The 25,434-nt window shown below is 42.0% G+C and overlaps 1 protein-coding gene across 6 annotated transcripts; it reads left to right on the top strand.

Moving 5' to 3' along the window:
* Nucleotides 1-1,548: 1,548 nt before the first annotated feature.
* On the top strand, nucleotides 1,549-25,085 carry PAQR5 (progestin and adipoQ receptor family member 5). Of its 6 annotated transcripts, XM_075207544.1 has the most exons (10): nucleotides 2,451-2,607; nucleotides 12,658-12,821; nucleotides 14,159-14,291; nucleotides 14,369-14,496; nucleotides 16,885-17,090; nucleotides 17,694-17,820; nucleotides 21,599-21,643; nucleotides 22,743-22,839; nucleotides 23,757-23,901; nucleotides 24,658-25,085. In XM_075207544.1, exons 3-10 carry the CDS (start codon nucleotides 14,241-14,243, stop codon nucleotides 24,891-24,893), a joined length of 1,035 nt encoding a protein of 344 aa, XP_075063645.1. In that variant the 5' UTR covers nucleotides 2,451-2,607; nucleotides 12,658-12,821; nucleotides 14,159-14,240; the 3' UTR covers nucleotides 24,894-25,085. The 6 variants fall into 6 exon arrangements, with proteins under 6 accessions (XP_075063648.1, XP_075063645.1, XP_075063647.1 ...); XM_075207547.1 differs by lacking the exons at nucleotides 2,451-2,607; nucleotides 12,658-12,821 and adding an exon at nucleotides 1,549-1,565; XM_075207546.1 differs by lacking the exon at nucleotides 12,658-12,821.
* Nucleotides 25,086-25,434: the final 349 nt, after the last annotated feature.

Below are 25,434 nucleotides of genomic sequence, written 5' to 3'. Positions count from 1 at the left end.
CCTACAGCCTGGTCATTCTCCATCATGAGGATATTTCCTGTGAGACAGTCGTGCCCCCATCTTCAAAGAAGAGCCCGTAAGAATATTCTCATCTGTACGGTACCAAATGAGATGGATTAAACCGGTGGTTCCCAAACTGTGCGCCGCGGCTCCCAGGGGTGCCGCGGCGCTGTCTCAGGGGTGCCGCGGGCCAGCCATAAAAAAATCTCACGCAGCAGCTGTCATATCAGTGCCAGCTGCTGCGTGAGAGAGGAGGATGCTGGGTCCCGGCGCCGCGCGGATTGGTAAGTGTTTCTGTTTGATTTTTTTATGGCTGGCGCGCGGCAGAGGGGGCAAAGTGAGAGAGGACAGAGGAGCGTGACAGGAGGGGACAGAGCAGAGTGACAGCGTGACAGGAAGGGACAGAGCAGAGTGACAGGAGGGGACAGAGCAGAGTGACAGCGTGACAGGAGGGGACAGAGCAGAGTGACAGGAGAGGACAGAGCAGAGTGACAGGAGGGGACAGAGCAGAGTGACAGCGTGACAGGAGGGGACAGAGGAGAGTGACAGCGTGACAGGAAGGGACAGAGCAGAGTGACAGCGTGACAGGAGGGGACAGAGCAGAGTGACAGGAGAGGACAGAGCAGAGTGACAGGAGGGGACAGAGCAGAGTGACAGCGTGACAGGAGGGGACAGAGGAGAGTGACAGCGTGACAGGAGGGGACAGAGGCGAGTGACAGCGTGACAGGAGGGGGACAGAGGCGAGTGACAGCGTGACAGGAGGGGGACAGAGGAGAGGGACAGCGTGACAGGAGGGGGACAGAGGAGAGGGACAGCGTGGCAAAAGAGCTGTGACAGAGGGCAGAGGAGGGGGACAGTGGGCAGAGGAGGAGGACAGCGTGAGAGGGGCAGTGGAGGGGGACATCGTGACAGGAGGGAGACAGCGTGACAGAGGGCAGAGGAGGGGGACAGTGGGCAGAGGAGCTGGGACAGCGTGACAGAGGGCAGAGGAGGGGGGACAGCATGACAGAGGGGGCAGCATTTTTGCATACAACTAAATAAGCATTTCTGTCCTGACCTAAATACTTATTACATGTGTATGTTACGGACGGAGAGGGAGCGCGTCCAGACCGAATAGACTCTGATTTACTACCTGCATCTCCTACACTTAGCGAAGTTCCCCAATGTCCCTATTAGTAGTTCCATGGTGACCATTCGACCAGTGTAACTTTCACGAATTGGAAGGGATCCTATTAGGTTCCCTCCCTCATGTGTTCAATATGGCTTAACAGCAGAATTGTTTAATGTGTTCCCCCCACTATGTACCCCTTCAATCCTTCCCCCTTTTTATTTTGTGTCCTTTCCTTACCCCCCATCCCTTTCTTCTTTCTGTACCCCATAATTTTTGAAAAATTAATAATAAAAATACTATTGAAGTTAAATACTTATTACAATTTTTTGACCCAACTACTTCTAAAACAGGACTGCTCGGTAATTATTTTGGAGGGGTGCCTTAAAAAAATTATGGAGACTCTAAGGGTGCCGCGAACTGCAAAGTTTGGGAACCACTGGATTAAACCATACAGGTTAGTCAGAAGAGTTGAAATGTATGAATCTATATGGTGCATCCAACGCATGTATCAACTTAGAATCACAGGGGTTAAAGTAAGTGCAAAATTTTAACCTTGTTTACAAGCTAGTAATAAAGTTGATGGATGGGACCGATTATAAAATACTAAACTATTTTATTGCCCATTCAATGTAATTTTTTTTTCATGGAGTAAAATTGTAATGAATCGTTCTGTTGTGTTTCTAATATAACTGCTATTTGTCAGCACTACCCATCACTAGGTCACAAGGGTGTGCCTAAAGATTAAACATTATCCTACAACTATGCACAAAGAATGAGAGAGAAAAAACAGAGCGATCACACCCAAAGGAAAAATGTCTTTAAAATACAGTTGGTGTTTACTAGATGTCTGTAAATAGCTATCTTTTGTTCTTTTGTTACATTTTCATATTGGTCGTACTGATCAGATTAATTTTGGTGTTTAAAGAAGTTTTGAAAAGCATGTTTTACATAGTACCTTATGCTGTTGTATGTATGTACGGTATGTATGTATGTATTAGAATTAAACACCACTCTGTTCCCTTTGCACAGGAGAGAGCCTAAAATATCAACGTGCACTATAGGCAAAAGCTGGGTGTTGGCTTGAATTTCTGTATCATGCTTGCACCTAGATGGCTTCTTTCTACCGTTACTTTACTCTCACAAGGCAGAGGGGAGATGTGACATAGGGGGAGACACCGGGCAGCTAGCATGCCTCCAAATTTACATCATTCGTTTATATATGCAAGTGCTATCGCTGGAGGGGTTTTAAAAACCCAGACAGCAGTGCTTTGGACAAGTGTCCAAAGATCTTGATACAAACGCTTCCTAATAATTTAGACTTTTATTTTTTTTCCAGCAACACCCAGAGTGTTTGATGCGCTCATTACAAGCTGTGAAGTGTAAAAGTGCTGCACTTTTGCAGTTGCCATAAAAACACTGTAAATATCAGCCCGGAGTGCTTCTGAAGTTGGGGAAAAAGCTAGCGTGGAAAGCGTCCATGTGCCCCGACCCTACAAGTGAGACCAAGTGGCAGGTATTACTCCCTCCATATTTCCATCTCTTATTTATTTATAGAAATAGTGCATTAAATATGGTAATGTTTTAGGTAGTATTAGTGTTACCAGGTAACGAGTTGAATACACAAGATTTTCTGGCACAGATCCTGCCTCAACATGCCCTGAACATTTATTGCCTATTATAATTATATGGAGAGGTACCGTTAGTTTATTTTTCTATTACTAAACAAGTTATTTTGTCATATAAGGAACTTTAATTACTGGAGTATGCCCCTTCTAGGATGTGGTTCTATTTATGAACAATGTTAGAGGTTAGTGTCCTGATGTTTGTGTGTTCGGAGGAGGTAAGAGGTCTGTGTCCTGTTGTTTGTGAGGAAATGAGAGGATTGCATGTTTCTGTATTAGTAGGAGGTAGGAGAACTGTATTCTCTCCATATAAGAAGGTGTTGAGAAGACTGTACCCTTAAGTCTATGTATTAGGTGGTATTGAGAGGTCCCGGTTGTAGTACGTGTGTAAAGAGGTCTGTGTCCTGGTGTATGTGTGTTAAGAAGAGGTGAGACATCTGTATTCTGAGGTCTGTGAATTATGAAGAGATCAGTGGCAGTGTGAGGTCTGTGTATTAGGAGGAGACAGAAAGGTCTGTGACCTGATGTTTGAGTAAAGGATCTACATGGGGGATGGGTTTCAATAACCCCACTGTTAGTTTAAAAAGTCCTGCGTGAGGTGGAGGATCTCCTTCATTGGATTGTTACTGGCACCGCGGGATCTGTTGAACGGCAGTATCATTGGCGCACATGTAAGTTTTGGGTTTTGTTTGTTTTATTTAATTTTACTTTATTCCATGCATAACGAAGTGTTTAGTTTTTAGCAGGTACATGTCAGATGTAATACTGTCTAGTGATTCACAAATGGCCCAGTGAAGACAATCAATGCTGGAAGCTTGTTGGTAATCTGTTGTTGTTGTTATTTTTTTATAATAATTGTATTTATTTTGTATTATTTAAAAACAAGATACAAAAAATGTGTGACCTTTCAGAGAAATTGAAGGCCACATGTAAATCCTGGTGCCTTTTATGGAGGAAAGAGGACAATAGAGGTTGTACGAGGCCTCCAGAGTTCTAGATTCCACAGTCACCTAAGTACCAGAGATAGAATTCCAGCAAGGCGTCCCTCTTTGCAGGGGAGCAGAGTCACAATTGGCTGGAGAATCAGGAGGTACTTGCACAAGTACATACCTGTATTGAGGTTCCAAGACCATACTAAGGAGCCTCTGGGTGGACTAGAAGCCTCTGACTTGAAAACAAAAGAGATGTAACATTATTATAGAAATAACAGGCTGTGCAGACGAGCTAGACTAAAAAGAAAATCGTAGAACTTAGCCAGGCCTGTAGCACAATGCGAGCTCCTATTAAAGGCAAAGTTGAAAAACTACCAACAGGTGGAGAGTAAAGAGGAGCATTTGGAGATTTGAAAAATCAAAGTAAGACAATGACAGCGCTGTTGGAGATCCATAATCACATGAAAGAAGGCAGAGTACTAAAGCGCAAAGCATGGAAGACGAATAGACACAAATGTGATTCTGCTTTTTCCTATGATAATTTTGACAATAAGTGATCCTAGCCCCATTCCAGTTTCTGACAGCAACTAATAAGCCCCAGAAAACAGACATAAACGCAGTAACAAAGCTATCAGCACCAAGTAAGAGACATACACAAAAGTTAAATGAAGAAAAAAAGCTTGCTCATAACGACTTCCAGACCTGCAGTACTGAAGACCAGTGTCAGAAACTAGACAGATGCCGCTCCGGTTCAGGTCTGTTCTAGACATCAGCACCATGGCTTAGTGTCATTCGAGAGGAGAAGCAGCTGTAGGAGATTATCAGGTGGTCTGCCGAGATTGTGCATGGTGTGAATGCGGCAAATGGAAAAATGGAGGTGTGAAAGAAGGCGCTGTAATTTTTAAATCAAGGAAGGTGGCAGCAATAGAAAACAATGGAGGGGGGCAGTGGAAGGAGTCAGACAGTACTCAAGTGGTTAACAAGAGAGGTTAATAAGACATGGAGGAAGTGAAAGGAATAATGACACAGAGGGCAGTAATAGAGGTGGAAGATATAAATGTAGGCACAATCTAAGAAGCAGTTGGGAAGACTGAGAGTGAAGAGAGAACTAATAAGAAGAAGGTAAAGGTGGAGAAGGATCAGCAGAAAAGAGAAAGAATAGATAATACTGAGCAGGGTGATAATGGAGTGAGAGAGAATGAGGACCTAGTGGAGGGTAATGTAGGGTAATGTAACAGAAGGTAATAGTGATACGGATGATGTAGACTGAGACGTGAGGTCAGAAATTTAAGAAGAGACTCTAGATGAAGAGTCTTCAAGAGAAGATTAACAGTTTTTAGAAGAGATGCCCACAATGTAGCAGTAGGACGTAGATAAAAGTAGTACATTTGAGGAAGGGGTTAGGAGTAATGAAAATGTAGAGAAGGAGAGTGAACAGTGTAGGAGAACAACAGTACTTACAGCAGAATAGGAAGGTGCATCAGTAATGCAGTAAAGCCTGCATTAATACCACGCGGCCAGGACATTTATTTAGAAGGAAGAAGTTATATGCTGTAACTTTGCTGAAGGGGACATTCCAGATCGGAAATTGTCAGTCTTTGGAATTTACGACTTGCAATGCTTTTGCTCTAATCAATTTAAACAATCTTGGGATTATAGTACCCGTTTAAATTGACCCTAAATTTAGACTTCCTTTCAGTCAAAATATGAAAAGGTAAAAGATGCAGCTTTCGTGGACTTCCTTTGTCATGCCCATTTCTAAGGCTAAAGTAAAGACTGTGACAATTGTTGAAAAGTGAAGTAGTTGCACCTGTTGATATCTTGGTGTGGTGAGACTACATTAGTCCAATCGCGTTGACCAACACATACCTATTTTATCAGGAGTGAATGTTTGTTCATAAATCATACAACCAGGCATGCTTTAAATGTGCAGAGATCTGAATACGGAAATAGTTATATGTCAGGAATTGCACTTGACCACCTGTACTGAAATTAGTGAACCAAATTGGGACTGGCAGCATAGTCACTCATCATTGGCGGGTGATTGGGACAGGGGGAGGGGGAGGTCTTAGTGAAGCAATGGAATGTTGCTTCTGGGTAGTGATGGACTTCAGGCCACATTTGGGCAGTAGTATGAGGTTGCAATGGAAGTGTAGAAACTAGATGTGACGAAATGAGTTTAATAATGCCTTAACCAGCCTGTCCCTCGTTTCTCACAAAATGTTGAGTATAACAACATGTACTTTCTATATCCTTGTTAATATTCCCCAGCTCACCAGAGTGCAACTGCAATGTCTAATTACATGTGGATAAGTGGACATTGTAGCCATGCCAATATAGGAGACTGTCATTCTGTTACCCATTGTAAAAATCTGTTTGTTGTTATTTCAGTGATGCTCTTATGCAATGTTTTCCAATTGAAGCCAGGTAGGTTATGGGTAAGGATTGGGTGGGGTTCATTTCCAGGATACAGGTAAGGGGAGATGCAGCTGCATACATTCTCCCCCCTATTTTCTCTACAGGAAGTCCTGATCAGCTGGAAGCTAGTTCTGGCTGAAAAAGCTAGTAAGGGGTTAATTCTGGGAGTGCCACTTAATCATCTTGATTAATTAACCCGAGCATGTCCCCATTGTCTCAGGTTGTATTCCACCAGACTCTTTGGAGTTATCCCAGCAGGGGACCAAGGGATGTATTGGTATGAGAAGGGATATACCTCTATAACAGCCCCTGTTGACAGACAGCCAGAGGATCCCACTATCTAAGGCCACCCCTGACCCAGCCCTTGGAGTGTGTGAAAACTACAGGGTATAGAGGGTAGAGTGAGACACGGGGGAGATTGTGTCTCTCTTTTTTTATTATTTTATCATGGGAGGAACTCCAGTGTTGAGGTCTAGGCTTCTGAAAGACTGAGCATCCTGCGGTTACATCTGCAGCTCAGAAGAACTCCATGGGTCTTGGATTCAGCAGGTCAGGCCATCCAGGTGACTGTAACGCTAGTGGAGTAAGGGACAGATAATGTGGTAAACCTGCCTTCCATTTATTTACTGTTTGTACATAGTATTCTAGTGGTGGACTTTTAGGAGAAGACATTTTGTGCAGTTTTATTGGGAGGTTTTTATGTAATCTTTGTCAATACTAGCACAAATGCAAAAAATGAAATGCTTTGAAAACCAATTGAGGTTCCAGAATTCCTAGATTTTCACAAGACATCACAAAAGTTTACCAATTATATGCTAGAGAGGTTGGATAGATGTTGAGGAAAGGGGTGGGAAGTGGTTTGTTGGATGAAACATGGGGGGGGAGGACTGGAGGGATGGGTGTAATCTAGAATCTAGAGAATCTACATCTTCATTAATTGTGTCCTAAATTGGTATGCTTCTATGGGGAGGACCATGTCTGCTGTGGTTTGTTCACGTGGACATTGTAGGAAGATGAATTTTCTGACCAACTAATACCAGGGTGTATAAATTCTTAATATCTTTTTGTTGATGCTAAAGTCAAATTCAGTTCTCCCTAAACATCCCTCTATTGACGGAGGGGATATCTTAGCGGTGGTAGTCACTAACGCGACTATCACTACACCGACAAGGACTTACACGACTTGATAAGGTAGAAGGTGCCAATGACAATAGGATGGGAACAGCGAAGCTTTGAAAAGAGAACTTTGCAGAATTGCGATCAATAGAGAAGCCGGCACACAGAAAGTCATGTGACTTTCTTGGACTGTACTAATATTAGGGGTGTTTAATGAGTAATGAAGGGAGTTTGAAAATGTACCAAGTAGAAGGGTTGCTGTAAAACGTTTTATATTGTGCGGCTCCCTGCATTACTCATTAAACCTCCCTAATAATTGCACAGTCCGAGAAAGTCACATGACTTTCTGTGTGCCGGCTTCTGTATTGATCGCAATTTTGAGAAGTCCTCTTTTCAAAGCTTCGCTGTTCCCATCCTATCGTCATTGCCACCTTCTACCTTATCAAGTCGGGTAAGTCCTTGTCGCTCTACTCAGTTGGGGACACGTACCCCACCCTATCTTAGAGGAAGACCTTCAGTCAGATTGAAGTGGGTAGAATTGGGCCAGAAAACCCGGTTTCTTCACAATAATTTTCTTCACAATAATTTTCAGCCCAAGGGAGCATCCATTTCCTATAGACACTAAAGGAATTTATGGGATTCTCCTGATCTTTTAAAAGACGTTTGAGGATATCCCTGTGCAAGCAGTACAGGTACGGTACACCCCGGATCTGGCATTCCACGATCAACTCCTCCGTACTCATTGTTTCTAGTGGATCTGTAGAATCTGTTAATGGAACCGATTCTATTAGTACATTTGCAGGGGATTCATCAGGCATATCCCTGTGCTGTAACAGTCCATTTTTGTCTTGTTTGTACTGCTTATTATTATTGTAACTGGATTTTCCCTTGGCCAGATTCTGCATAGTACAAACAACTTCATTTGTAGAATCATCCCATTCTGGTTCATCCTGAAAATTCCAGGCACTTGAACATTAGGAATACATCCAACAGGTTCTCCAATTTCTCCTGTAGACTGGCTCCTTTCCACATAATAATATTTGTGCACTCCCCATCAAAATAATCCAAAATGTGCTGCATCCATATCCCCATCCTGCAGACACTGCCACAGTCCTTCATCCTAGAAAACCTTTCTTCTGGTTGCACTGGACTGTTTCATCCCTTTTGTTTGGGACCTTTTTAAACACTGGGCTGTGATCTGCTCTCTTCTTCCCAGAGCTCACACTCATTTTACTTCCAGGGATCACCTCTCTGTAATTTCCTCTCCTTGAGACACAGCTCCATCTTCCGTTCTCCACTGGCGGGGTGCGCCTCCCTTTATCAAATTGGTACTTACTTAGGCCGCATCTTCCCTCGCCTATAGCCCACAACGCTTTTTGTGACACTTTCTACCTTAAAGTCTTTAGGAGCATGTTCAAGATAATGTGGTAACTGGTTTCTAGTGCTAACTGCTTTGCAGAGCCCTGGAATGTATCACGATACAGTTTCCCTGCAGCTCTACCCAGAGATGACCTGGGACTGAGTGACCCTACTGCTTGCCACCAAAAATATGATAATACCTGGTTTTCTGGCCCAATTCTACCCACTTCATTCTGGCTGACCACCCACGGGTGACTTCCTAGGCCAGGGAAGCCTACCCAGTACCTTCTTAGGTTCTTATTAGTCACTCAGGCAAATCTAGTTAGAACGCAAAGCAATAAATTTATTGTGATAAAAACAATCAATGCCAGGCAGGTTTACCACATCATCTGTCCCTTACCCCACTAACTTAAGGAGCTACACTCACCTGTATGTCCTGACTTAAAGACCCATGAAGTTTGTTTCTTAGCTGCAGCTGTAGTCCATTGGTAGAGAATGAAAACTCAAAACCAGCTACACTGCACCTTTCATGAATCAGATCTCAGAATGAATATCCTCCCCTCCGGAGTGGCTCCTTATATCTAGGGTCAACTTTTCACAGTGCTTTCCCCTCCCTGGGCAAACCCCAGGGCCTCTTTGTTAAACATTGGTGAGTCCTGGACTAGGGTGGTTGGAGAAGGCAGTGGAGATGAGATGTACTTCCACAGAACCTCCCCCTCCAGATTGTAGACCAAACATCTGAAGTAGTCTTGTGAGAACAATGGATACTAATTAGCCTTCCCCCTCACTAGTATCTTGCAACCTAATCCCTACCCATAATCCCCCTGGCTTCACTTTAAGGACAACGAATAACAACCTCACTGCCACATCAACAATATACAATAACCAATATACATATTTACAATGAGCTACAATATCCCCTTATCCACCTGTAATTAGACACTTCAGTTGTACTCTGTTAAGCTGGGGAACAAAAGCAAGGGCTATAAAAAGTACTTGCTATAATCCACATTAAGTGAGAAATGAGGGACAGGATGGTTAGGGTGATATTAATAAAATGTTTAACACCCTGTGAGCTAGATCAAAAATGTCTTGCTCCAATATTTTGTTAAATATTTTAGCTAAAACATCTATGGTTCCCTGGGGAGGGATATCTTCAGGTAATCCCCATAAATCTCAGGTTGATGTGCCGGCCTCTATTATCCAGATGGTCCAGGAGTTTATGGATTTCTCTTAAATCCTGAGCTTACAGCTTGACTGTGCATATAGAGATACAAGTCTAACTGCCACATGTGCGTGATCAGCTTGAAATGTTAACTTCTCTACTGACAGCCTCTTATACTTATCTAATTGCTCTTTCAGTGTTAATTTCTCTGGAACAGCCTCCACTCCTTTTCCTTTATCAGTTGGAGTACCACAAGGCTCAGTCCTGGGTCCTCTGCTATTCTCTATCTACACCACTTCTCTAAGAAAACTAATAAGCTCCTTTTGGATTTCAGTATCATCTCTATGCGGATGATACACAAATTTATCTATCTTCTCCTGATCTCTCACCATCTGTGTTGTCACGCTTTACTGACTGTCTTTCTGCCATTTCATCTTGGATGTCCTCTCGTCAACTTAAACTCAATCTTTCAAAAACAGAATTAATAATATTCCCACCCAGCAATAGAAGCTTACTGCCTGACATTTGTATTTCTATGGACAACATGACCATAAATCGCACCCCGCAATCTTGCTGCCTAGGTGTAATCCTTGACTCGCAACTATCCTTTATTCTCCACATCAACTCTGTATTTACATCATGCTGCATCCCTCTAAAAACCATTTCCAGAATACGCACAAAGACACTGCAAAAGCTTTAATTCATGCACTCATCATTTCCCGCATCGACCATTGTAATTCCCTCCTTACTGGTCTTCCCAAAATCAGACTTGAGCCCCTACAATCTATCTTGCACGCAGTGGCTAGATTGATTTTCCTTGCAAATTGTTTTACATCTGCTGAGTCACTCTGTCAGTCTCTACATTGGTTACCTGTTTTTCAAAAAATCCAATATAAAATTCTTCTACTAACATACAAGGCCATCAACAAAATTGCACCAACATACATCTCCTCACTTGTCTCAAAATATCTCCCGACTCGACGGCTCCGTTTTGCATAAGATCTGCATCTCTCTTCCACTCTCATCTCTTCCTCCCATTCTCAGTTACAGGCCTTTTTTCGAGCTGCACCCACTTTATGGAATTCACTCCCTCGCACCACAAGACTTTCCTCTAGTCTTCAAACCTTCAAGTGTTCTCTGAAAACCCACCTCTTCAGACAATCTTATAATATTCCTCTACCACCATATTAATCTCCCTAGGTTACCCTATTACCACCCTCTACACAACTAACACAAGACGACAACCCTCTGACCAACATAGTTGTGTGACTGATCACACTATATACTTTGTAACCTTTGCATTCTAGCTGGACAAATATTCAATATGATGTGGCACTTGCCCTTGTGTATCAAACCATTGTCCCATAGATTGTGGGCCCTTCTTACCTCTACGTATGTCTTACCCAGTATGGTTTTATTACTGTTTGTTCCCAATTGTAAATCGCTACGGAATCTGCTGGCGCTATATAAACTGATGATAGACTAAATCATTGGTTGGACCAAGTCTGTGGATTGGTTGAAGTGTTAGGCTAGGTACACACTGTCCCGATGATTGCACGAAAAACCTCCAATCAGCCAACATCTGACCATTTGGTCAGATATCGTGTGAGTGTGTATAGTGACACGATGATCCCAAAGTGTCTATCATCGTTTCATTTGGTTGGTCGCATTGTTTGACACTTTCCGACCAATCATGTAGTGTGTATGCACTCATGCTTACGATCGCCATAGTTTTTACAGAGTCGGACTCTTTTCAGCGTGAATAGCTATAACAAGGTGTTTTAATCAGTGTGACAAGAATGAATGAATGAATATTGTGCTGTCATTCTCTGAAGACTAGAGGACCAGATGAAAAGCACAGATCTGAAGGTAAATCATGTTGGTGTGTTTGCATGAATCGTCAGACTGATCGGACCTTCAGTCGTAGGTACAATCGTTTGAGATAACACGTCGGTCGGAAAATTCTTCAGTGTGTACCTAGCCGTAGCTGGTATAGAATCAGATTGGAGTGAGAGGTAGGAGCTGGGTAGCAAACAGTAGCACCACCACAAGGCTGAACTATTCCTGTCAACTCTGTCATTGATCGGGTGCTATTGAAATGGAATGGGAGGCCAGTGGTGCTGTGAAGGCAAAACTATAGCTGTTACTAGAGCCATTGGTAGTGGATCCCACTGACAAGTGGATTCTGGGCAGCTACTAGGTAGATGGGTCTAGGATTTAGTGAGATCCGCCACACGACCCACTTCAGGATTGTGGAGGTCTAGAAGGGTATCTCCATTGTCAAAATCTGTTCACAAGTGTGGTACAGATGGAGCTAACTTGTCAGCTAGTATAACAGAGCTACTGGGAGAGGTGTTCACCCAGTCTTTATGGGGATATGGTTCTAGTTAATTACAGGGGTGGGGGGTGCAAGGTTTATCTGTTTGTAATTATTGAAAATAAACAAGAAAAAAACAACCTTCAATTTACAGATATTAGGACATCTCTCTTCTTCCTAATACACACATATTAGGACAAACTTCTCTCCTCCTCCTCTTAATACAACCTCTTCCTCCTAATACACAGACATCAGGACCCAGACCTCTCATCTCATCCTAATGCACATACATCAGGAGACACACCTCCTACCTCCCCCTAATACTCGGGCATAAGGAAGCGCATCTCTCCTCCTAATACACAGGCATAAGGACGCACGACTCTCCAACTAATACACAGACATCAGGACGTGCGTCTCCCCTCCTTAATGATGTGACAACTTTCTCCTCTTTAATCGTTAATATAGTTTCTGATGCTTTTACTCTGTAATATTAATTATTTTTTTTTCTCATGTTGCAAAGGACTTGCTTCAAGTTATATTGAAAGCATGTCGCTGAGTCACACAGTCCTGCCATTCACTATTAAGTCGGTTTTGGTTGCTGTCTCCCCACAAACCAGTCAGACAAGTCCAGGGTGTTTGGGGCAACAAACACAATCAAACGCATTTTGAGGAGGAGTGAGAGTGTTGAGAGGAGGAGAAAGGTGAAGTTGGTGGTAAAATGCTGCTATAAGAGTGAGAGAAAAATCAAACCTGGATGGAATGCCCTTGTGGTGTGTTTAAGGTGAGTGTGTGGTGTGTCTTAAGGTGAGTGTGTGGTGTGTCTAAGGTGAGTGTGTGGTGTGTCTTAAGGTGAGTGTGTGGTGTGTCTTAAGGTGAGTGTGTGGTGTGTCTAAGGTGAGTGTGTGGTGTGTCTAAGGTGAGTGTGTGGTGTGTCTAAGGTGAGTGTGTGGTGTGTCTAAGGTGAGTGTGTGGTGTGTGCTTCGAGTTCACACGTCTAATTTCGTAAGCAATCACATTACTTTGTAAATGACAGGTTAGGTGTTAGAGATACAAACTATACAGGTCTACTAAGCTTTTTTTTTTTTTTTTATATTCTAGCAGTAGAATTATACAAATGTTCACGTGTAGATGTGCAAAAGGCATAGGACAGGGTGACCTGAAAATCTACTGCTCTGCTCTGTCCTGTTATTGACTGCAATACATTTAGTAAAGTGTTTTTGGGTCAGACTCTGCATGTAGGTATATGATGCACTAGGGCTGGTGCTGGTACGTGTGATTTAGTTTGGTTTCTGCTTTCCAGATTACACTTTAACTAAACCCATCCCTTCTTGGTTACTTATTAACCCCTGAAATGTTCATTTCTGATTTAAATTCTCCTAGGACATGACATTGAATTACAAACAATCTCTCTTAGGCAGACAGTAACCTGACAGGGCGTTAACTGTAGCAATAAATCTATAGAGAGGGAGTTATCTCCATTTATAAATTCAGCTGGAGCCTGGCGCTGAGTCCCGGTGAAGGATTATATATGGATTAGGAAGGTGTACAAGGTAAGATATTGTATGTGGACATCCATTTTCCAGACTTAAACTGAACTATAATTGTGATTATATAGGGGCCTGATTGTGTGTATCCCCTATATAGAAAATGCAGTGTGTTGTGTCCCTTTGTAGCTGTCTTCTGCATCCTCAAACTGATTTATAAAAGAATAAACTCTCTTTTTAATTTACTTTTTTCAGTGACTCTCACTGGTGCACAGTCTAATTTAGACTTTTTGACACTTCCTAGGCTAGTCCTTAACAAAATCATTTTCTTGGCTCCCTTGCCTGATTAATCGGCAGCACCTGTGTGCTGATGATATATTATTGTTGTTGCTTCCATGCATTAAATTGAATTGTGTCCAAATAGTCAGGTTGTCTTATTGTTTGTGGTGGTGGTAGTGGGGGGGGGAGGGGGTGGCCGTCACAATACTGACAGCTGATATTGATAAATGAGCAAGCAGATAAGGTGTGTAGTGGATGGTACGATAGTGGGAGCAGCAGCACAGTGTTGGTGTACAGTGAGGTGCAAACTGTAAAGCTTCTTGGTGATGCATTCATCTGATCACCGTGTCCATAGAAGCAGTAAGAGGAACTCCTTACAAGAGCCAACAACAGGAAGACTCAACAGAACTGTGAAGGATAAACCTTGAGCCAGTACCATGCTGAGCTGGAAGTTACCCAGGCTGCTAACTGTTCAGCAAGTGCCCAAGGTAAGTGCCACTGACGCATATGGGAACATTTATCCTTTCATGTACAATCCAGAACCTGCTTTGTGTCTGTGTCCCAGGTCTTTCATGAAGACAGTATTATATGTGGATATCGTTCCCCACGGAGTTCAGCTGCTGCTTGTGTCCTAAGCCTCTTCCAAATGACCAATGAGACCCTTAATATCTGGACGCATTTCATTCCTACCTGGTAAGATATGGTATTAGAATTCTAGCAGGTGCTTGGCGCTAGTTTGTGATAATTCATATACCTTCAGCTACTGATCAGCCAATCTACTGTCTCTGTTCTTCAAACTGCTAGAACTTCTCATTTTGATTTCCGTACAGTGCCAATGATCCTGTCTGATTCTATTTCAGAGTCTCTACTTGCTCTTTTCTGGATATGTTATATCTGTCCAACCAAATCTCTGGGATCTTCTATTCTTCTTTTTGTAAGTTATTGATACTTGAACTGCTTTACTCCTTTTATGCATTGACCCCCTGACAAGATTACTGCAACGTCCTACAGATCTTCAAGGGATATTTTACTCTATAGTTATCTATACAGTCAGCATTTCACATCTCTTTCCTTATTAAATTTCTTATACCCATATCATTTATTAATGAATGACAGGTACTGCTACTTTTTTAGGCCTTTGTGTTCTGTTTCAACATGCATATATACCCCTCTGTTGTTGCACCCTTGCTTGACTGCTTTATATCTGAAAAGATTTACATTTTCAGATATGAGCCATGAAGTTCATATACATTATTCATAAATAAACTCCACACTCCATTAGTGACAGCGGAAGCCCCTTCCACATTTTTAGGAGGGTAGTGTCCAAATGGGGTCTTGTGCAGGACAAAAAGCTAAGATCGCCGTCATTTGACCAATCCAGTCAGTGCATTTGTGCAGAGCAAAACTGACTAACGCTGTTTAGATGGAGCAGCACCTCCCTCTTAAACATGACAGAGGGGTGAGAGAGCATGATGAACATATTTAGCGAAGTATAAACCCTTCATTTCTTACAGAGATATTTTCTCCTTCTGCAGTAGGATGGGTTATGTGCCACCGACTAGGAGAGGTATTAGACACAAAAACTGACTCCACCTTTTAACCCTGTGTTCCTCTAGTGTTTTACAGTGCCCTGCACATGAGGTGGACTGAAGGTCTTCTGACTTCTTTTTTTTTTTTTTTTTTTATCTTCTATTATTCTGCATATTAAGGGACATCCGTGGTGTATGGTAGGGGTGTATCCTACACCAACATTCCCCTGTCCGCACTATTTTCCCTGGCTGCAGATTTCTTCAAGCAGCATGGACCCTCGATTAGCGGCCTATTACTCCAGCAACCTGTCTCCCACCTGCAGAATTTTCCTGCGTGGATATGGCCGCCTCTCTGGAGCAAATGCCTTAGACGAGGGACCACTAACGGCCCACCTTAGTGGTCCACAGTTACACCTGTGCAAAATACCAGTGCATATGGGATAACCAGCCTCCTCTGTAGTCTTTCCAAGGTATCAAGCAGCACCCTCCAAGGAAGCGACTTATCAGACGATGCTGGAGCCTCATTGAGCCTAATTCTAAGTCCTAGTGCCCCCATCTTTGAAATGCTAAGTAGGCGGTACTTCATTCTTACTTCACGGTGTATCTTACCAGAACCCTGGAGTTTTGGTGCTTAGGCGTCTGATATTTATGATTGGCACAGATGAGGATTCTGCACATTTCCTCAACCAAGTGGTCCTATTGGTAGGCAAGTCCTCCAAGTGACTGTTATTTCTTAAGCATTTCTCCCCTTGTGTTGAGTGGTTATGAGACATCCCATTGTCTATCCCCCTACTGCAGTTGGAGAAAAAGGGATTTTATTTGTACTTGCCATTAAATCTTCTTCTCCGATGCTGGATCTCTGTCCTTGCAGCTGTTTGAGCCTTGTCTCCTTGATGGGCTAATGCTAAACTATGGAGAAGCAGGGGAGCAGAGGGCTATAAGTAAAAATCATAGTGTCAATTTTTGGTCCAGCGGGACATAACCCATTATGTGTTACACAGCCTTAGACATAATGCCAAGTACTGGCTTAAAATAGCCTTACCGTAGAGGTTATGGAGGTTTTCTGGAACACAGAAAAGTGCTGCGAGATTGATTGCACTGGATAATTCTCATTCCTAAAATACATCTGTTCATGTCCATGGAATGCATAGCAGCTCTGTATACTGTATAATTCAAAGTCACCATCCCTTAGTGACTGATTTTACTAACTTACTGCCCCTGTATGTCACCAGTTCCATTATGTTTTCCAATGTGAAACATTTTAGTCCCACACACTGCACCTTCCACCTTACCACTATCTGTTTTATTTGTGTCTGTAATGTCACATAGGACAGATTAAAAGCTCTTCAGAACAGAAACTCCTGACCTACAACTTTCATATATATGTATAGACAGTGCATGTTCCCACTAGCAATAGTCTATTAATTATTAATGTGACGTGTACTTGGTTGGCGCTAAACACAAATATCTCTCTCCTGGAGTTTTATCTTTAGTAATTGTCATTGATTTCTTTATAATAGGAAACTAAGAAGAATGTCCCATCTCTCTGCAGGTACTTCCTATGGAGAATGATGTCTGTCCTCTCTTCTCCTGGGGCCTTGCATGACCCGTTTTTGTGGCCACTGCTGGTTTACATGTTGTCCTGTTGCATCTACCCACTGATGTCCACCTGTGCCCACACCTTCAATGTCATGTCTACCCAAGCTCGACACATCTGCTTTTTGCTGGATTACGGGGCTCTGAGTCTGTACAGTCTGGGTAGGCAACTATACTTCAGATACATTTTACACTATATACAAGAACCGATTAAGGTCTTTATCATAGATAGTGTCACTATCGGTAACATGAGCTGGTCTATGGAAAACTCCCAACAGGTTAGCTTTAAAGTGGTACCCCTCCTATACATATCCACATGAGTTGTGTGTTAGTCAGTGGTTGGGTGGTGGGAATATCATATTAGATAAAATAGAATTACCTTCCTATTTACCTACTAGTGAAAACATATACACAACGAAGGCTTCATGTTGCCCTATAGAATGGTTTTATACAATATAGACCGATTTGGAGACGCTCCGATTTAGTAGCACTAAGTTTCATCTCTGGTGTTGTCTCTTGGCCCAGAACTTCAGCTGTAACTTCTCAGATCCCGGGTCATGTTTAGTATTTCTAATGTCACTTTAATGGCGAGTATGCAAAATACGATGGAATTGTCTGTTGAGTGTAGACCACTGTTTGTGACCCATTTGATATGCACCTGCCTAGCGGCATGGTTTTCTGTAAACTAGTAAATGAAACCTATATGTACTGATAGATGGGTAGTCTGATCCTGTTTCTTCAGTGAAATTTGGTTTCTAATTTCAGGATCGGCAATTGCTTACTCCGCATATGTGTTCCCAGATCGGTGGGTGAACAGCACCTTCCACCAGTGGTTTGTGCCATGTGCTGTTTTCAACACCATCATCAGTACTAACATGTCCTGTTATTCCAGGTATGTGCAAGGGATTTATTGGGGTAAAATATAATGTACATGAACAGGTCGGTCAGAAACTAGAAACTCCTGAGCTCCAGATGCAGCTGAACTATTCCCCACTCACCCTCTCATGAAGCTCAACAAAAGCTATTTCCTTATACCCAGGTTACAGAATAGAGAATCAGTGAATACAGGCGTCAAATAGCCAGGGCTAGATTTCCTGGAGCCTGTAGGTACCGCACGGAAGGTGCCCAATACCTTCCTCTTGACTATTTCTGCCCCTTCAGTTTATTACATTAGACCTATATCCTCCGTTATTGTTACTTCCTTTATGCAACATTTGCTTTATAATTACAATAAAAAGTTAGATTAAATGCCAAACATTAATCTTCAACATCTGGCAGAATATTTTTCCCAAGTGCAGGTCACGTATCTGAAACGCCTTGTGCCCAGTGGAATATAGCAGCATTATAAAGCAGAGTTTATTACCCCCTTATTTAAACCATGTCCCTCACTCCTAGACTACTTGGATAATGTAACATTTTCTATCCTCAGTGTGCAGGGAAAGCCTGGCCTCTCATCACTTGCAGCCCAGAGGCACAGCACTACCTGAAACTTACCTGCAAGTAACTACACCTGTTTTTTATTTTTCCTTGCTAAGCTCACAAAAAAGTTGGACAATGCAAATTCAATACTTAGCAGTCAGTGCTGCTGTGTAACTTGTTTTTCCTCTACATTTTGAAGTATAAACCAAATTCTTAAAGAAGCAAATCCTCAACACATTTCACATTTCTGTTATGTTTATCCACCTCTCTACACTTTCAGGCCTAGTGTATAGACGCGGTATTTACCCATTATAGATTTTGTACATATTCAGTTATTGCAGAAGTTCAAATAGAAAATGTTCTGCTTTCAGCCATATTGAGAAACTTCTCAAAGTTACGTATACAGAATGTACCGGCAGGTGTTACTTGAAATTTTATATCTGTGTACTTCTTATATTCCTGACGGTATATATACTAAACTGCGGGTTTGAAAAAGTGGACATGTTGCCTATAGCAACCAATCAGATTCTAGAATGTACTAAGTAAATGATAACTAGAATCTGATTGGTTGCTATAGGCAACATCTCTAGGCAAGCAAAGAGGGATTAGTATGCTATATGGCCCAGTCATACAGCAATGTTTGCCAGAGGGTCGTTGTCTTGTGTGGATTGTGTAATGGGTGGTAATAGGGTAATCTACTGAGGTTAAGGTGGTGGTAGAGGAATATTATAAGCTTGTCTGAAGAGGTGGGTTTCAGAGAAAGCTTGAAAGTTTGACGACCAGAGGAAAGTCTTATTGTACAAGGGAAGGAATTCCATAGAGTGGGTGCAGCCCAAAAAAAGTCCTGTAACCGGGAATGGGAGGATGTGATGAGAGTAGATGAGAGACGCAGAATGGAGTTGTCGAGTTGGGAGACAAGAGAGGAGATGTATGTGGGTGCGGCTTTGTTGATGGCCTTGAAGGTTAGTAAAAGTAGTTTATATTGGATTCAGTAAAAAAACAGGCAACCAGTGTAGAGACAGAGTGACTTAGCAGAAGAATAACCATTCGCAATTAAAATCAAATAGTAATCTATTACGTTTTCAACAATCCACCTTTCTGCAACAACTTCTTTCCACAAGTTCTACATTCTCCTGTCCTGATCTTAATCACATCCTAGCACAAACCCTTGATTCAGTGACTCCAATTACTTTTCACGTTCATATTTACTAAGATCTCAGCCGTGACACACAAAGGAAACGCTGTGCTTTCCAAAGCTGTGTCGCAGTGTAGAACATAATTGGAAAAGTCTTGTACTTCTGCTGAGGACTTTTTCAAATATACCACTCTTGCCCAAATTCAATGGGCATTACCAAATAAATGTATCTCTTCTTCAATTAATTTAAATCAGTTCTCCGTCCACCCCACACTAACCCTTCTGATTTCCGTCACTGCCCAAAATATTGCTTCCTACAGCAAGATTGCCAGAATCCGATATTAAATTGTATCCTCCTCCCCAATAGCCTAGTCAAATAGTTTCCTACATCATCTCTTCATTGGAAGCCACAATGAAGACGATCGTTTACTCACTTCTTCCCACTCTAATATCTGGCAAGTCCACCCTGTCCTCTCACAAATCAGTTTTCACTGTCTCCGTTGCTTATCCCAGTCTAAAATCGCTCCCTCTCCACTACTATATTTCCATCATTTTTCAAGTTTGCAGTAATTCTTTTTCTAAAAAAAAATAAAAACTAAAGCTGACCCAAATTCTCTATCAGATTACTGTCTCAACTCCCATGAACCTCTAAGATACTTGCTTACAATCGCGTCATGCGTTACCTTTCCACACACAACCTGTTAGACTTCAGTCAGTCTTTCGATCTTAACACTCTACAGACTAGGGTGGTCAGTGATTTGATCATTGCTAACTCTAAATGCGACTAGTTGCTTCTAATTCTCTTTGACCATTCTGTTCTAATGGGCGCTGTTAGCCACTCACTTTTCACAAGAACACTGAATTTACTAGGTCTTTAAGACACCATCCTATCCGGTCTTCTAATCCCGTTACATACATGCAAGAAACCTCCCCAGAATATGCATGTATCTCACACAAGTTACTGCAAAACAGTTACTTCATGACCTCATGATCTCTCACATTGACTTTTGTAATTCCTTTCTTATTAGTCTAGCTAGACTTTCATCCCTACAATCCATGTGAAGGTAGAGGCTAGTCTAATCTTCTTCATAAAACATTGTATTACTGCTGCACTGCCAATCCCAAACTTGGTTGCCTTTACTTTTAACCAAATCCAATAGAAGATACTTTTACTAATAAAGAAAGCCATTGGCAAAACTGCACCAACATTCATCCCTTCGCTAGCCTTATAATATATCCCAACTCGATTCCCCTTTATCTGTGTCCTCAATCTCTTTACTCAGAGTCTTTCCGGTTGCACCCACTCTGTGGAATTCCCTTCCCTTATATAACAAGACTTACCTGTAGCATTCAAACATTCCTTATAAACACATGTCTTCAGACAGGTTTATCAAGCTCCCAAACCACTTTCTTAACTGGCCCAAAACATTACACCCTGTTACCACCCTTCTGAACGTCTCACACACAAGCATACATTTATTATTTTTGTTATACTCAAATAGCCTTCTAACCCACAAAACAACTTTGTTGTGTGTCTGGATCATATGACTACACTAAGCATTTGTTCTCACTGCAGTCTGGCTGAACCAATATGCAATACGCGGCATTTAACTTCGTATATCAAACTCCTATTTTATTATAGATTGTGAGCTGGGCCCTCTTACCTCTTTGTCTGTTAATACCTTTGTCTTGTTTTATTACTGTGTTTGTATGCTAGCGTTCTATAAATAAATGTTTAATATATGAAATAGCTCTCTCTTGATATTAAATAACGCTTGGGAAGTTGGGGGATTAAAAAAAAAAAAGCATTGCAATAACGTGACCAGATAACCCATTCTTCCAGTTTTATTTATTAGACCCTTGCAGACATTTGAAATGAGTTGTATGATATTATAGGATTGTACTGTATAAGTATGCATGCTGTATATGTAATGTGGCAGGTTCTATAGAATCCCAAACCTTGTATCTCTGGGTAATTGTGAAACTCAGAGACACACATGAGGCATAGCACATAGCTTTGTGTTACATGCACGTTGTTTGAGATCATTGATTTTTCATTACTATGTCTCCTCGATACTTAACGCTGTATTCACACTTCTATAACTGTCACCGACAGGCTGGGTGCTCCTCTTCTGCATTATAACAAGCTCCTGATAGAAAGGTAAATAATGGGCAAGGTGTGGGTACCTCCACATCCTGACCATTCCTATGTGTCCTGCGGTCTAATGGATCTATCAGGATTACAATCTGGGGGAAATCTGGAGTAAATCTTGAGCTTTGCAAGAGCATTTTTCCACTCTAGTTTATTCACTTGTGGTCAGTTCACTTTTAAATCACTTGTTTTGCAAAGTTGGATTTTAATTTGCAGTTTATCAAATCACCAAGCGTTAAAGTGCACCTGTCATCACAATGTGTTCTGATTTAGTGATAGATACCAAGAAACAGCGGACACCCTAGCTGTTTCTGCCATGAATTTTTGTCTTTTCTTACTGTCTTATAAATTAGCTTGAAGCCACCCAGACCGGCCTCATCATTTTGCTTCCCAAGGTTTCACCTGAAACTAAATGCTTATCGGCCTTCCACAAAAACCATAACATTTGCATTAGTGTAGCATACACTGTTATAGACAAATATTGTTTGTAGATAATTAGAACCGCTCCTTTGTCTTGTGACACACAGTCATCTAGGCAAATAGTAACTCTTTGTTTAAAGGGTTTCTCCACGCAAATGTAAAAATAAACGGGCAGTACACAGTGATATAATGGTACTTTGCTCAGGCCATCCCCCGTTGTCTGTCTGTTCAAATGCGTGTACCTGCCTGTGAACCAGGCCTGCTCACACTGTTAGTAGTGCAGCACGCTGTATGCACCCTGATAGGTGTAGAGGGAGCGGAGAGGGGGGGTGACTGGAGGATAAATGTATTACTCAGCTTGGTTAATTTGAACGTTTTTGTAGAGAAACCTTTTAAAACACTATTATGGTACTGACAGGTACACTTTAAAAATATTTGAAAGCCACAAATGTCTTAACATGGTGCATGATTTGTAATTGGGGTTCATTCACTAAATGACATTCCAGTTTTAATTTAGCTTCTCACTAATATATATATATATTACATATTATATAATGCGCTGACATACTGGATCTCGGCACTATATAGCACTGTTCTATGTGTACACAGATGATCATGTCTGTGTGTTGAGTTAGTTCAGGTCAAGCTGCCAGGTTGCCAGGGCTGTTCAATGTCTGTCTGTTTGCAGGTTTCCAGAGGCCACTCGCCCGCGACTCAGCAAGGTATTGCGGACCTCTGCCTTCGCACACCTCTACCTGTTTGACAGCATTCCATTGTTTTATCGGGTAAGAACAGAAGCATGGCAGCAAACTGGGAGGAGGGCTGTAATTAAATCAGTTGGTGTCAGGCATTGTACCAGCAAGTTAATAAGTAACAGCCAGCGCTGTGTGTGGGTCATGCAATTATTGTATTGTATAATGCAAAACATATATATTATCTGCTATTATTTCAGCATTTATTAGGAAATGATCACTTTGTTGTATAAGAAATATAATTCCTCACACTGTGACTAAAATTAGATAATGCACATAGCGTTATATAACATATATAAAAAGATATTAAAATGCCTGGAGTAGTTTCATGATTGATATAATTGATATCTGGCCAGCAGTTTGTGCAGTACTGTACAAAGTAACTAGCACACATAAAGGTATAACATAAATACAAGGCCATGATACACTAGAAATAAGTCCCCTGCTGACAAGTGCTTACAATCTAGAGAGATGAGAGTAGCAAACCTGGTCACTTAAGCTGTCCATACACCTAGACACTATGGACACCAGTTTGGTAATTTTTAGACCAAATTGTCCCAAAACCGCATATGTAACGTTCACTATGTATTTATGTTGCTGACTGTTCAGTGTCATATGATCAGTGTCAGTGTTTATATTGTCCAGATACCCAGTATATGTGTCTTTAAGGGTATTTGGAGACAATTTGTCACCACACAAAAACTGCTGTACTAAGGAGTGGTAGAGTTGTGGGTAACTGGGGCTGGTTTTATTTTGGCATATTTAACTTTTAATTTCTATAATAGTGAATGAATAACCCATAATTAGGTCAGGAGTCCGCAGCATTCTCATTTTACATTAACGCCAACAGCTAGGTTGCAGTTCCCCAGACTATAGTTATACCTTTCATTCATTTACCTTCTATGTATGCTCAGTGTTCTGCAGTCCTGTAATATTCTATCTGTCCCCAGCTATTTCTGTGCTCCGGTGATGACTGTGCGCACAACGCTGCACTCACCATGCACATCTGGCATACCGTCTTCGCCTTCCTCACTGGCTTCCTGTTTGCCACGCATCTTCCTGAGAGGCTCGCCCCCGGATGCTTTGATTACGTGGGTGAGTGACTATGCAGCACACTGCCGCTCTGCAGACCACCTCTGCCACTGAAGGCCACTCTATGGACTCTCTTAAAATGCAGACGTCCGTGATCTTTTTTTATATAATGTAACGTTCCTTCCTGACACTTGGAATAACGACACTCTAGGGCTAGTATCTGCTAAAAGGAGAAAGTGTATTGAGAGGGGGGTGGGGTCAAAATATCTGGTTTGTGCAACACATGTTTTAGAAAAGGTTTAAAGGTTTGTTTTCAGTCTCACTGACTTTGATTATACTGTATTAGTTAAAAATACACTAGTAACCATACAAAACATATACTGGCATTATGGACATGTTGGGGCAGCACGGTGGCTCAGTGGTTAGCACTTCTGCCTCATAGCACTGAGGTCATGAGTTCGATTCCCGACCATGGCCTGATCTGTGTGGAGTTTGTATGTTCTCCCTGTGTTTGTGTTGGTTTCCTCCGGGTGCTCTGGTTTCCTCCCACACTCAAAAACATACTGGTAGGTTAATTGACTGCTATAAATTGCCCTTAGTCTCTCTCGGTCTCTGTGTGTGTGTGTGTGTGTGTGTGTGTGTGTGTATGTTAGGCAATTTAGACTAAGCTCCAATGGGACAGGGACTGATGTGAATGAGTTCTCTGTACAGTGCTGCAGAATCAGTGACGCTATATAAATACATGATGATGATGATGTTGTTTTGACATGAACCCTCAAAAATGCCTTCACTGAAACCAGCATTGTTTTATCATCCTAGGTCACAGTCACCAGCTATTCCACGTTTGTGGTATCCTTGGCACCTATTTCCAGATGGAAGTACTGATTATGGATATGAATCTACGGAGGACATGGCTTCTGGACAATAGTTCTCTGCCATCGCTCTCCAGCACTCTGGGGGCCTGGTGCTTGGCAATGATCATTACCTTACTGGTTATTGCTGCCTTCTCATGGGCTCTATATTGGAAGCCAAAAGAACAGGATAAAAGGAGATAATTGGGAGCTGGTTGGGGTGGAGCATCTACTATAAGGTGAACATTTTGGGAAGAGCTTGGCATAGTACGATTTTTTTCGGGGCCAAATTGTGTTTGAGAGGATCATTTTTTTTTTTTTTATAAAATCGGGTGCTTTCAATTGATCTACTTTAGGTGCTAGAATGCAGAGTAAAGACACATGACAAGTAAGCTACTCCCAGACAATTAATCCATCGCATGGAAGATAGTATAACCGTTCAATGTTGCCCACATCATTATCCCGTCTGGGTGCCATGCCAGTCAACATACAAACCTCTCTTGGATACCACTTCCCCCTCCAGACTTTCGTTCCTTACTACATTAGCACACGCCTTGGAATGGACGATGAGCCCTGGGCTGAGAAAGATTAAGATGGACTGTTCTTTTCTTGCCAATATCCTGATTTTGTGTCAAGCCAGAGAGGAAAAAGTAGACGTTTCATCTCTTTGAAGAGCCAAACACTACTTTGATCACTGGTTTCCTTTGAAAACATTTTTGTTTGCTGCTCACAGTGGAGGCAGCTG

This window comes from Mixophyes fleayi, chromosome 4 (assembly GCF_038048845.1).
Source record: "Mixophyes fleayi isolate aMixFle1 chromosome 4, aMixFle1.hap1, whole genome shotgun sequence".
Lineage (NCBI taxonomy): Eukaryota > Metazoa > Chordata > Amphibia > Anura > Limnodynastidae > Mixophyes > Mixophyes fleayi.
This window is presented reverse-complemented; position numbering and strand designations above follow the sequence as displayed.

Excerpts from the sequence above, each read along its gene's own strand:
- PAQR5 (XM_075207547.1), top strand. The coding sequence starts at position 14,241 with ATGCTGAGCTGGAAGTTACCCAGGCTGCTAACTGTTCAGCAAGTGCCC. Across the intron at positions 14,497-16,884 it reads ACGCATTTCATTCCTACCTG|GTACTTCCTATGGAGAATGA; the intron begins GTAAGATATGGT and ends ATCTCTCTGCAG. Across the intron at positions 17,821-21,598 it reads AACATGTCCTGTTATTCCAG|GCTGGGTGCTCCTCTTCTGC; the intron begins GTATGTGCAAGG and ends TGTCACCGACAG.